Source organism: Apteryx mantelli, chromosome 5 (assembly GCF_036417845.1).
Source record: "Apteryx mantelli isolate bAptMan1 chromosome 5, bAptMan1.hap1, whole genome shotgun sequence".
Taxonomy (NCBI): Eukaryota; Metazoa; Chordata; class Aves; order Apterygiformes; family Apterygidae; genus Apteryx; species Apteryx mantelli.
In genome coordinates, this window is record NC_089982.1 from 78,096,330 (window position 1) to 78,110,352 (window position 14,023).

Here is a 14,023-nt window from a genome sequence, read left to right on the forward strand (position 1 = left end):
ATGGACAAAATGTCACACATTATCTTAGAACATGGTTTCTTTCACCTCCATCTAAAGTGTCTTCTATCACACATGGACAAATTCATGCAGATGCATTAGTAAAGGGATTCAGGAGGTTGGTTTCTATGAGAGAATGGCAAGTCTCTGTTAAATCAAAGCTACATTTTTGGCAGGTGAAGAAAAATACATTCTTGGACAGTAGGTAGTCATGTGGGGTTTGAAATATTAGGACTTTTTTTTGGCAATAGAAACATTTGGAGATATATGTTTTGTTGCCCTTGTTTTGGTTCCCTTTTCATAAGCAAATTACTGTAGGAGTCATGACATACTTTTACTCCTACTGCACATTAGACTACATGCATCATGAAGGTATTTCATCGTCCTCTGAAGTGTCAAGAATGGATCAATGTAGAGGCCAGATATCAAACTTAGAGTAAAAACAGCTTGATCTTGGAGAAGAAATTAAAAGTGATCTTTTTAAAAAATCAGTATTTGTGTTCATGTTTTTTGTCCTTCTATACAGTAAGAATACGGCTTTTAGGATTAGAGATCTTTAGGATGAAAAGATTTTTGTGACATGTTCCTGCTTTCCTTCAGCACACTTACTTCAACTAAATATGTATTATGTGCTCTGTTAATCTGAATATTATTTTTAATATGGAGGAAAAATGTCACTAAAGTAGAGCACAAATATAGTCTAAATGGGGATAGATTTCTTTTTCTTTTTTGAGGAAAAGGAAGCTTTATCTTTGAAGTAGCTTCTTTTCCAAAATGTAGCCATGCTAATGAAACAGCTTTCATGTCAGAAAATCTACTGTATAACAGAGCACCAGCAACTGCAAAACAAACTGAAATAAAACCAAAACAACAACAAAAATACCCCAGAACTGGAAAAGTGGATGGTTATTAAAAAAACGTATCTTTATGTGTTCCTGAAAAAGTTGTTGATTATAAACACTCTGGTTTTGGTACCTCTTTTGAAAAGGTAGAGAATACTTCAGGATGAGCTTTGCTTTGGACTTTTGCATATTCCATGCAATTCAGTGGCATGTATTTGCAATTTCAAAATCAAAGGATAGGCTTAATTGTTAAGGCCTTTTAATCAAGGTTTTAACGATAATCAGTAATAGATAGGAAGAACATTTCCTATTGGTCAGGTATGTAATCTAGATCAGTATCGACACCCAAAGGGAAAAGCAAAAATAGTCATCTTGCTGTATGTGACGTGTTTGTTTGTTTAAAAAAAATTTTTTTTTTGACAGGTTCCCTTGAAAGTGATTCTTACCGCTGGGAAATCATGGGGGTGTATGACAGAGTTGCAGGAGATGTAAAGCAGCCATCAGGGATGTTATTCAGCACCCGTACACCTCATTGGCCTATGCTGATTCCTCACCGAATCACTAGGCAACAGCGCTGCTGGATCTTTCATAAGCACCTAATACTCTGCATGTGAATTTTTTTACTTCATTTTGTCTGTAGCCCTAGGCAACAGCAGTGAGATAAAACTGGTTTTTACCAGTTCATTGTGTTTCCTTTAGCCAAGGTAACCAGCAGGGAGCTGCTTTTGTTCACAGCTAAATTACTACATGTAAGAAATGAAGCAAGACAATATTAACCCTTTGGGAACATGGAAAATATATGTGAATTAGATGGATATTTAGATTTTAATATTAAGTATTTTGTGAAGTGCTTGTATAAATAAAATCTGGTATCGGAAAGATACTATTTGAACTATATCAGCAGCTGCTTAACTGTTATGTTCAGCTTATTTTATAATTTGTGAGCAGAAGGCAGCTGCTTGCTTTGCATTAGATCACATATTAAATGTCATTTTCCACAGACTTAAGAAAGCTTTCTTTAGAAATGAAGAATCTCAACCTTAATTTATATTTAGGATTTTAAAGCAGGACAAGTAAACAAAAACTGGATGCCTAAGTGCCTCTTAAAAATAGTGAGAGTATTGTCAATTCAATTAATTTCAAACTCAGTTTGTATACTGTAGCCTTAGCATGCTTTAGAGGCAGAATTATAGGAGTTTTTGCCTAATTTATTATTTTTATTACTGAAATAGTGATAAATATTTGTTTGGATAAATTTTAGGATACAGCCTTCTACTTTGATGTTTAGATTCATTATTGATATTTTAGGGTTCTGTAGAGTTTATTCTTTAAATGAGTTTGTTTTATAAAACGTTACTAGTTGCCAAAGCCTAGCTGATCCGTCCCTGTAGAAGATGGAACTATCCTCAAAGTCAACCAACTGTCTAGAAGCTGAAGTCAGGCACAAAACTTTTAAGAGATGTTCAGTATCTTACAGCGTTAGACCTCAAATGATCAAAGTAATATCATTTAAATTTTAAATGTGTACAGTTACAGAGATTTTGCAGCAGCTTTAATTTGTATCATTAAACAATTTTGCATTGTGCTTAAAGGTATTAAACTGTTAAACATCATTTTCTTCTGTATATTAATCATACTTAACCTGTCAGCTGAAGTGAGTCAGTTGTTGTTTCTAAAAATTGATTCTAATAGTTTTAAAATTAGCAGTTGTCATGTAAGCAAAGTCAGAACCTTCTACATCGTAACTGTGGGTCAGATCTTTGGCTGAGGGAGGTGAGTCTTGCTTCTGGGGCTGTGACATGGTACCAGTTTGTGCAAGCAGGGGACTGACTCCACCTTTCCTACAAAGAAATATCCACAAATTTTCTTCTGCTTCTTGCTTGTTATTTATGATATTTTTATATAAATAAATACATAAACATTATCTTAATAAAACCCAAAAGCTGTTAAGAAAGGAATTTTCAAGCTTTCTGTCTTTGGAATGGACTTGAATAAGCGTGAAATGTTCTACCCTCTCATCTGTTTCATTCCTCCTGAAGACCTACTGCTTTCAGGAGGCTTGTACACATTAAGCCTTACATCTATCTCAAAGGCTACATGGCTAATCTCACTATTTGATGACAGAAGTCAACATTTTTTGTATGTCTCTGAGCTTATGTCCACGTTGTATATATTTCTTTGGATGCATACTTTCAAAAAAGGTAGTGTATTTTTTCAACATACAACTTCAACCTAACAAAAAACCAAATAGACATTTAAGAAAATTAAGAACCTGATCTGCCCTGTAAATTGACATTTGTGTGAATATGAAGCTACAGAAATGCAGGGGTCACCATACAGAACAAATTTGCAAGCAGAGCCCTTCACAAAAGATTGTCATCAGAATTCCCCAGACACATGCACTTTGTATAGGTTGTCATACAGTGGAAGATGCTGGTATTTCATCTACCTTGTGTCCTGGAAAGGACTATGATCTCTGGGCACTAGGTTTGACCCCTCTGCTTTTACAACTTTTCTTCTTGTTTTTAAATTTCTAAAGAGTAAGCTAACGAAAGGAAGGCAACCAAACAATCAGGGCAGTACTTTATAACACACTTCTGAGGGCATGTTGTGCATATACTGGAGTGAGGGCAAAAGGAAAACTGGAATAATTTTGGAGGATTGTTCTGGACAGAGGTCTCAAGACTTGGTGCAGTGGACCTGGGGGATGCATACCATGAGCTCAAGAATCTTTCCAGTGCTCTGGATTCTCGATCAAGCAATTATTTGTTTTCTTCTGATTGTAGCCTGTGAGTGAATTAGCATATATACAGTGTAGTTAGGTGGAGACCAGAGCTTTTGATACTGTACATTCACCCAGCATCTGCTGTACTATAAAACATTGCAAATATTGGGATGTGGTTTTTGACCTTTTGGTTCTCTTCTCCTTGGCTAGTTGGATAAATGTCTAGTCTTCACTATTTGCCTTATCCTACTGTGTTGAGGTATAGATTTTGTGTATTGTTAGATTCTCAGAACCCACTGAAATGTTTTGGCTTCAAAGTTCCTCTCTGGATCAGTTTTTTACTCAAATAAGAACCCAGATGTCGAGAAGAATGCTGACTCTTTGGGATGATTTCTTTTACTTTGCAATCCATTCCTGCTGACCTCCATCCTGTACTGCAATATAAGTTTTGAGAAGAGTTGTGTTTTTCAAATTATGGAAGAACAGAAGTAGATATCTCTTTAGCGTGGTAGTCATTCCCTTGAACAAGCTCCTTGATTTAGAGTAGTGTTTGCAATTAGTTTTAAGGTCCTCTAGACAAGGCATCAGTTTTACCACTCCTGTGTTCTGATCTATGTATTACTATAAAATCAGAGCAGTACAGTTTTTCCAGACCTTTGGCAAGCTACCCTTCAGCATGCTTGAATCTAAAGAGCCATTATAGGGAAGCAAGACCAGTCCTGACCACAAATTTCCTCCCTCCCAAAAAAAGGTGAAAATGTTCTGTATTTGCTGACTGCCAGGAATTCCTTTTGGGTGGCACAATAATTTCTCACCAGAGAACTCAAGAGTTTTATTGTAATAAATGACTACCCTTTCAGATTATTTTGGTTCAGCATGAAAGAGACCGTGAAACATGGGTAGGCTGGAATAGGAGCAATCATAAAAGCACTTTTCAATTCTTAAAATGCTAAATTTGATCTCTAAAATAATTCCTTTCTTCTCACAACATATGAAATGGTACTGGGAGAGCCACAAACTTTCTGTTTGAAGTGCAGAATCTGACAAAAGTACTGATCAATGAGTATTGGAAATCACAAAAGAGATGGGGAGAGAGGAATAGCTGGCTTTGCTTAGCTTCAGTTATCTTTTTGGTTGTTGAAATTTCCCTAATTGATTCTCTGAACGCAGTAATGACCCCTTCTGAATTGATCTGTGTCTTTGGGTTTAGCTTCAGTTGTGTCACTGGGGGCCTGAATGTTCCCTTAGGCCATATGTAAATCTTTTGGTTTGCCATGTGAAGTAGTGGGGAAGAATGCTCTCTGAAAACACTTTAAAAACTCACTGTGAGAAACAGAAGAGCACAGCTGTTTGCTGATGTTTGTATGGACATGGCATGACCAATGACATGTCTGCTCAGGACTTGAATCTTTTTATGTTCACATAGCACTGTGGAACAGCAGGACTCTGATCCTCAGTGTTGGTCCAGCTTGATAATAGCTGTAGTTCAAACATGGCCTCAGATTTTTATGTGACCAAGATTTTTACATGTGGGAAAAAGCCATATTAACATATTTTTTGGAGTCTCAGAGTAGATTAAGAGGATTAATTTGCTAGAGCATCCAGGACATCATTTATTCTTGGTAATGATTAAAAAAAGCCCTTAAAAGTAAATTAATTTCGTTTTTGGGAGACCACGGAGCCTGATTCTCACATCTTCTTGTCTAATCTGTTTTGAAAATGAGGCCAAAGAATGTGTGGAAGGTTGAATTATTTCTTCCTGATATACTTCCTCATTGGCCTAAAATGTCTCTTCTGTCTTCCCTATTGGTAGAAAATCAGACTGGACGAAGCCTTGAGTAACCTGGTCTGAGCTCATAGCTGACCCTCCTTTGACCAGGAGGTTGGAGTAGAGATCTGCTGAGGTCCCTTCCAACCTGAGTTTTCCCACGATCCTATGATCCTAATATCATTCTTCAGTTGGGCCACAGCAATCTATTCTTTGAAAGACAAAATAGAAACTCCCTTCATATATTCTGCTGTACTGCATTTAAATATACAGTGCTGTACCAGAAGAAGCTATCCCTCCTTCCCACATGTGTTGTCTCATTCTGTGTCATCATTTACTATAGTCACTGGCTCACTTTTGGCTAGCATACTTCCTTTTGGTATTTGCAGGTTGTCAGAAGTGTTCAGGAAGTGGAAAGGAATCCATTCCCATTTCTACCATTCCACAATAGTTTTAGGACGTAGAATATCCCTGGGATTTAAAATGGGTTTCAGTCATTTCCTATCTTTGCTTTTCTGGGAAGCTTCCACAGCATGGTAAGATGACTGTTTTCTGAAAACAGCTGTCTAAATCAGTTGGTTCTCTTGAGACATCTTTAAAGTGCACTTCTACCATCCATTTTTGTAAGACCCTCTCATGGTATCAAGTGTGTCTCTATTATCCATTATAAGTACAAACAATTTGTTATCCTGCCTGCTGTCTTGATTGCACAGAATTGTGTTTTAAATTTTGGAGGTCCAACCCTGAGCTGAGCTTTCCAGATTTTGGGTGCATTTTTCCAAGTCATCATCTCCATTCAAGATTAATTAGATGATTGCTAATTTTTAGATTATTTCTTCCTCACTTTTCACTATCTGCTCTGATGATGTAAGTTAAATCCAGTGCTCACTCTTTCCCTGCACTTCGCAGATGCTGTTATTAATAGTAGTGGGGTTCTCACTATTAACTGTCCAAAGTAAAAAGAAAAAGTTGTGGATCTTTCTACTTCTAACCTTTGTGCCCTCAACTTGATACCCCCTTCCATTTCTGAAATGAAGAGAGGGACTCTGAGATGGCATTCACGACACTATTTCCTGGCTAACTGTATTTTTTCGATAGTTATTTGTTTCATGATCAGTGTTTCCACGGCATCAAAAATTGACTGAAGAGATTCTTCTGCTTTTTTTTCCTTCAATTTTTGGCAGTTTCTTCTGCTGTACACACTGAATTTCTCACATTTTAATTAATCAAAAGTGTCGTGCATCAGATTACAATGCTATTTTCAAATGTGTGTGTTAAGCTTGTATTTACAAGCTCCTGAGAGTAAACTTCCATCGTCCCCACAAGTGGTTGCCTCCTCTTATGCTACATTTCTGCACAGAATTACTTAAAGGCTGAAGTAAATTATGTATCTTCCTAGGTTACCTTGGCTTCCTTGCACTGATATGTTAGTCCACATCCAGCAAAGTCTAGAAATTGGCTCTTTGCTGATTTATCCTAAATTTCTTGTTGGTATCTGGTCATGTGAAGAACACAAGTCTCCTCAGGACTTCTGCCATAAGCTTTTTCTTTCCTTCTCTTTTTAACTCTCAGTTGTGCCCCAGGTGGGCTCACACTGATGATTGGCTCCAAACTGCATATGAAGGACACTTACAAGAACTTCATTTCCTTACAATGAATATATTCTACAGCAGTTTGAAAGCTGGGCCACCCTACTTGCCTGCCAGCAATCCCTATCTCTGTTTATCTTCCTGTCCATTCACTTGAACTGTGAAGTTAAATTACATAAGCTTCTCAGGGAGTTTTTCGTTTAAATATAACGAACTTTTGTAACACTTGAGCTGGGAGAGGTCAACATCTTCCCTTGGGGCCTCTGTGGGTCACAGATGAGGTTAAAAAAGTGTTGTAAGTGTTGTGATTTAGTTAAATTCTCTGGTTGGGTTGTGATACTATGGTTTCCGATACATTTACTTTTTCTTTCAGAGATGTTTGGTTTTTTAGTTCTCTCACTTTGTCTCATATGATCTAAACCTGAAGACTCTCCTAGCTTTCTCCATGTCCCTTGAAACCTTCCATTCCATGGTAATCAGGTTGGTAGTCACCTTTTTAATTCATTCTACCAGTCTAGTCTGGGCTACTCATTGTTCCCAGACATATTTGTAACTGCATGATAAAACAAATATTTTCTGTTAATGAGTCACCTCTCTCTTTTCTGGGAAGCTTCTGGATCTTGTTTATATTGCTTTTGTAGAGTCACTATATTTAAGTCTTGTTTTAATTTCTTCTGGCCATCGGGACTGTAATTCAAAGGGATTTTAACGCAGTGTAACAATAGAATAAAATAAATAAGAAGCAACTCAGTGAGGACAAGTACAAAGCGTTACACATAAGCAAAAACAATCAGCTACCCAAATGTAGGGGTACATTTTTCCCAAAATGTAGGGAACAGCGAGTTAGGTATCAATTTTAGGAAAAGATCAGGGGATTTTTAGGTGTTTGCATAATAATCAATTCCTCCACTCCACTCGGCCCCAACAAGGCTCAGTTAAATGCTGTGTCCAGTTTTGAGAACTACATTTCAGAAAAGATGTGGAGCAATTAGCATCCATAGGAGAGAAGCAAGGATGATCAAAGCTATAGAAAATATCACCTATGAGGAAAGACTGAAAGAACTGAAGTTGTTTAACTTTGAGAAGACTGAGGAGAGATCTGAAAGCAATCATCCAGTATGCAATAGGCTGTCAAAAAGGTGATAATAAACTGTTCTGTATGTCCCTTAAAGATACAATGAGAAGTCAGGGGCTTAAATTTCAGCAAGGTGTAATGAGGCTAGATGTTAAGCAAGCCTTCCTAATGAATGATAATGATAATTAAGCACTTGAATGGACTTGAGTAGAGATTGTGGAATCTTTTTTACTGGAAACTTTTAGAACAGGTTAGACAAATATCTGTCAGAAAAATGTTCATGTTTAGTCGATCCTGCCTCAGGGCAGGGAAAATGGGCTGGGAAGACCATTGGGATCCTTTCCAGCTCTAGTTCTGGCAACTGCTGTTATCTGTGGACATCTCCCTGATTTGCTCTGTTTTGGTTCAATAGGAAAGCCAGTTCCTGGCTTCCCTCTCAGGGGTCCACAGTCCATGCCTAGAGCAGAACTGAATTATTAGTGGAAGTTTTGGGTCCTCTGGGTTGTTCCCATCAGGAGGCGAATCCTGATGCTCTCTGCTGTCCCATCGAGTTATTCCCAGCTCCAAACTCCCCCAGCCCAACTCTGCAGTCTACCTGGAGGAAATGCCAAGTGCCTAATTTGCATCCAGGGACAGAGTCCATAATCATATTTTTCAATCACTGGAGAAACTGGAGTTTTTTGGTTGATTGTTTCTTAAATAGCTCAGTCTGATTTTTCTTTCTATTTAAAAAAGATGGCTAAGGATTCTTATTCTGCCTCACTGTTTATTTTTAAAAGATCTTGCTCTTTTGATCAAGCAAAAAGCAGTAGTGTTCAAGCTGTCCAGGCCCCTTTTTTTGTTCTGTTTCCCTTTCTCACACACACTCTACCTGCTGCTGATTGTACGTTTCCAGTTTCTCATGGATAATGTTTTACATGCCTGGCTGCAGGAATGTGTTGCTAAGTAAGCTTTATTGGGACCTTGGAAATGGGGTGCATCTCGATCAAAAAGCTCTTGGACAGGATGGCCAGTCACTGTGAGGAGTGTATTGGTGCATCCCACACATATACACAGCACTTCATTTACTGCTCCTGTATTTGGCATGTTTGTCATTGCTGTGTAGAGAGCTATTCCAGTTTGTAAATGACCTATTGAACTGGGCAATTTATCTTTGGTTATCTAGAAGCCCAGCTTGGGTCAAATGAACTACTGATGCCTGTTTTCATCAGCTGCTAATATCGGGATTACTCAGCATTACTCAGCCTGGCAGGAGTAGCAGGAGCTGGCAGTCTAGTAGTGTCAGGCAGCATTTTTAGGATCAGATATACACTTAGCACTCCATAAAATGCCTAAGAACTATCCCATGTTTGCCAGCCCTCGGAATACTGAAGTAGCCTGCACCAAAAAAAAAAAAAAAAAAAAAAAATCCATGGACAGGAAAGTGTGACTGATTCTGTCCCTCTGGGACTTAAATGCATTCTTCTGGGACTCACCTCCTGATGTTGATGTTCATGGCTTTCTGTTCTGAAACTGCTGAGGCAGTTCCTTCATTCCAAAGGCAGCCAGGGCAATGGATGCTGCCACGCCTGTCTTTTTATCCGCGAATTATAGAAAACCTTTCTCCCTGAGAGCCTTTCAACATCCATCATCCCCAGCGATGCAAGAACCACCAGATTACAGGATGTTCTGCAGAGGAGCTTTCTGTGCTTCCTCTTGGGGTTGGCCCACTGAGTATGTGCTAATCAATATTTGCCTTGCTGGGGAGAAAACTCAAAAAAAAAAAAAAAGAGAGAGAGAGTCTCCAAGATACCATATCCCATAGAAGAGCAGAGACTGTGGTTCCAATCTCCCATCCAGTGAATCCTTCACTGTTTTAAACACATCATTGTATGCAAATCAAGAGAGTAAATTGGAAAAGAGTAGAATTATCTGTCTGTTGTGTTAATTGCCTGTAGGTACAAACCTGTGAAGTGCATATCTCTTGCCCTTGAGCTGAAGGCTTTTTCCTCTTAACATCACACCTTTATCATGCATGCTCCATGTTCTTCTTCTTCATGCCTTACACTAATGGTACAGAGACAAGTGTGCACTTTCTTGTCTCCACTTACCCTCCCTCACCTTCTGACTATAGAGTGGGCATTTCTGCTATTTTTGTATCACCTCTTGGCCTTAAAACTCATTTCTAGCTTTCTTATATTTCACTTTTTTTGATAAAATATCTTTGCAATAGGTGTTATTATTCCCCCCTCCACCTTCGGTTCCTTTTTGCTCATTGATACTTCACTACCTAACATTTCCCAATGATGTTTTTTTTGTTTCTTAGCCCAAGGGCATTCTTCTCCCAGCAGCAGCAGCGCAAAACGAAAGAACACTATATATGTTCTTTTCCAGTTCTGCCAGCTATAAGGATTGTCCTGCCTGTGATGCAGCTAAACACATTAGTAATAGTGGGGAAACTGTGGAATCTAAACCCTTTTACTACCTAGATAAGTGTCACATTTTAGACTGTTTAATCTCCAAATGTTTCCTTTCCCCGCCTTGGAGGAAAGGGGAAGCAGGCAATCAGGTTGCTTGGTTCATAAAGCTATTGGATGAAAAGTCAGTTTTAAAACACCTCTGGATATGCAATTGAAAAATGGGTGTTCCCTTCCCCAAAGACTAGTGATATGAGAGAATCCAGCAGGTAAAACAGCGGCTAAAGGAACCCTGCATGGAAGACTCTGGACTCCGAAAAGATGATGATGCCATGGAGGAGCCTATGTCTTTTTACTTCCCACAATTAAGGAACTAAAACAGTAGAGTTTTGGAACCCTTCAATATTGATAATTTTGAACATGGACATCAGGCCAGGGAGCCAAAGCCTCAAGTCTTCTTGGTAGCTTTGGCATCTGCAAGAGGATTAGAGGAGAATCACCGTGTAACGGGATTATTTACAGCATCCCTTCAAGAGTGCTTTCAGAGAGCACCGCAAATTCTTGCCTGAGACTATTTGAAATTTCATCTTAGCGATCAGGTCTGTATACCAGTACTCTTTCAGAAACCTTATTGCTTAAAGGCAGAGGCATTCCTGCTCACACTGTGCATTCGGATAGCTCTTCTTTTTACTTGCAGAGAGGTTTTTGGATCAATTCCTTGTGGAAGATCAAATGGCACAGAGGCTTCTGGCTAGGAAATAAGTGGTTCTCTCATTCCATCAGGGTATGGCATGGGATTGTGAATTCTGGCAATGATACTAGTCACTGGCACAGGAACTAAGATAATATCTTTGGCTTTTCTCAAGAGTATTTCCAGCCTGGACATTTGCAACGTTGCTATCTATCTGGAGCACCATTCCTTCCATGCATGAAACCATTATCAAGGCACCCTGGATTGGACATAGGTTTTTGTGGGAAATGGTCTTACATTTCTTGTTTTCCTTAGACTCTGACATGCCTCTTCTCTATAGACTTGCTTTGGAGTCACCCACAGTGGAACGCCCGTTATGGACAGTCACTCAGAGGAGTAAGAGAAATCGCTTGCCTACGATAACAGGGAATTGTACATTCTGCCTCTGCTCTCCAATCCTTTTTCTTCAGCCGTTCATCCAGTGATTTTGCAGGTGAGGGGAACCCGGGGAGCAGGAAATGTGACCCCGTATGCCCATCCATGCAGAGCATGAGAAGCATCGGCACTCTTGAACTATCTACAGGTACTGCCATCTCTGAGCTCAAGTGCACAGCCACAGGGGAAACACGATCTTTGACAGTCCATCCCCAAGGACTCCAGTGCCAGAACTAAGTAGATTCTTCTTCTGTTTGTTTATTAAATGTGGGTTGGGAATCAAAATGACCGTTTTAAAGCTTTGAACTTGTAGTAATTGAGACAGTTTGTGGGTAGAAGTAATAAATAGGCTTTATTAGACTAAGCAGGATTAACCAAATACTTGGCATTTACAAGTTAAATGTCTAACCCTGGTAGCATTCCCAGAAGTAACAATTAAGTAGGAACTAAAAGGCTTTCTTTAATTAAAATATTCTGCCAGGAAAATCACACTGAGGTATATATCTCACTTCCAAGAACTTCATGTCCCCAAAACTGAACAATAAAGTTACTATACTGAATTTCAGCAAATGCTTCCATGCTCATAGCAAGAATCCATTCTTAGTACAATTTCAGTAGTCCAGTGATGTCAAAATAGCAGGGAGCACAGGCCAGGCTGCAAAAGCCATTCAGGAAGGTATTATTCCAGTGACTGTGCTGCAAGAAGCTCTGCACAAATTCCCTGCTATAATACCTCGGTTAGATCCATAGATCCACAGGAATCCCTCTGAAGTCTCACTCAGTGCACACTCCTGAAGGAAAGGAGGGAAGAGGGGGAAAGATACTCTGGTCCACCTGCTTCAGTTCTTAAAATATACACCAATGGCAGAGTTAGTGTTGACTTAATCAAGTGAAGATCAGACCCGAGTTTTCTGAGCAGAGTCAGAAGCAAATTAAATAGGACAGTTTAGCTCTTCCCATCCTTCTTCCTTGCTCCCCACAAAGTGCTGTCCCTGCCCCTGTCCTGGCATTTGTTGGACCCTTCCATGGCCAGCTGAACTATATCTATTTTTTTCCGTTGAGTTACTTTTCTGCTGAGTCTCTTTCCAGTGAGTTAAATTGGCTCACGGAGAGGCCTGATGATCAGCAGAGCTGGCAATCCTGCGGCTAGCAGTGGGGAAAAGGGGAAATGGGGACCAGGACCTCCCTGTTTTGGCAGCAGCGAGCTGCTGCTGGCTCGCCGTGTGTCAGGGAACTATGCTCTGAAGAGTGCGTTACAGTTATATCCACTCTGGTTTGACACATACGGTGCAAAGCTAGACGCACTGGAGTGAAGATGGCTTGAACTCGTCCTCTTAAGCTCTATAGTTTGTGAGTCATGTAGCCTTTATTAAACTGTGTGCTTTAGTGGTAAAGTAAATGTAAACAGATGTAAGGAAATCTGTGTGTAACGCTCCCTAAATGGGTGGAAGGGGAACAAACAAACAATCTTGAACATCACCCCGTACTTTGACCTTCTTCTTTACATAACATGGGTTTTATACATTAATATAGAAGGCTGCAAGCAATAGCTCTGTGGCTTCTGGCCAGCCACCTTAGCGCTTACAGAATAAGCTTTATACACTTCAAATATCTAGTTACATACAGGAAGAATTAGGCTGTTGTACATGGATGAAAAAATATTTCTTCAGTTTAATCATATAATTTTTAAAAATAGCTTTAGAGTTTTAGAGTACAGGAAGGAAAATAAGACAGCTAGACTTAGATACAATATTCCATGTTCGAGGTATGTTAAATTCACAGTTCTTATACATCTGACATGTACAATTAGTTTTTCTACAGTTCAAGATCCTGTACTGTTTTCCCTTAAGACTTCGTTACATATGCAAAAAGTACTGATAATCTGTGTAGAAGCTTTGGTGACAAATCCTCTGACACTGTGACACAGTGAAGGAACAAACCATCTCAATGAATAATTTTGCTGTTTATTAGCATATTGAAGTGTTTTGATTAATTTTGCTTAAATGAACAACAGACAAAGGAACTGTTGTATTATATACCCTCCTCATATCACTGCTATTTATCCCATTGAAATCTATCTTTATGTTTAATTATTCACAGGCAGGGCACATTTCTAAAACCAGAGGTGCCACGACACTGATATTAATTAATAGGATACTGAAGAAATTCTAGGTAATCCTGTGATGGAACTGTGCTTCTCTGACATGTTCAGACTCTAGGAAGACAAACAATCCCTACGGAGGATAGGATATTCATTTTTCAAACTGTGTAACTTGTAAATGCTCAAGCTGTCTATGTGACTTGTTCACATTTACTAAGCAAAATACCATATAAAACCTTAAATGACTCAGCCTGAGAGTGAAGGAGATATGCCTTGCCTCTCCAGCTCATGAACTCCCCCAGAGCAGCGCACACAGTCTGGTTGGGCTCAGTTCAAGCCATGTAAACACAGCGTGTCTCAAATGATGCTGAATGCTTATGTTTAGCCAACTGAATCATGTCCTT

General features: G+C 39.1%; 1 protein-coding gene across 1 annotated transcript in view; it reads left to right on the plus strand.

The window, feature by feature from the left end:
* POLN (DNA polymerase nu) overlaps nt 1-2,769 on the plus strand; it is a 106,939-nt gene extending 104,170 nt beyond the window's left edge. The window contains exon 23 of the mRNA XM_067298303.1: nt 1,263-2,769. Coding sequence (XP_067154404.1) covers nt 1,263-1,331 — 69 coding nt within the window. The 3' untranslated portion in view covers nt 1,332-2,769. The remainder of the gene's footprint in view (nt 1-1,262) is intronic.
* Nucleotides 2,770-14,023: the final 11,254 nt, after the last annotated feature.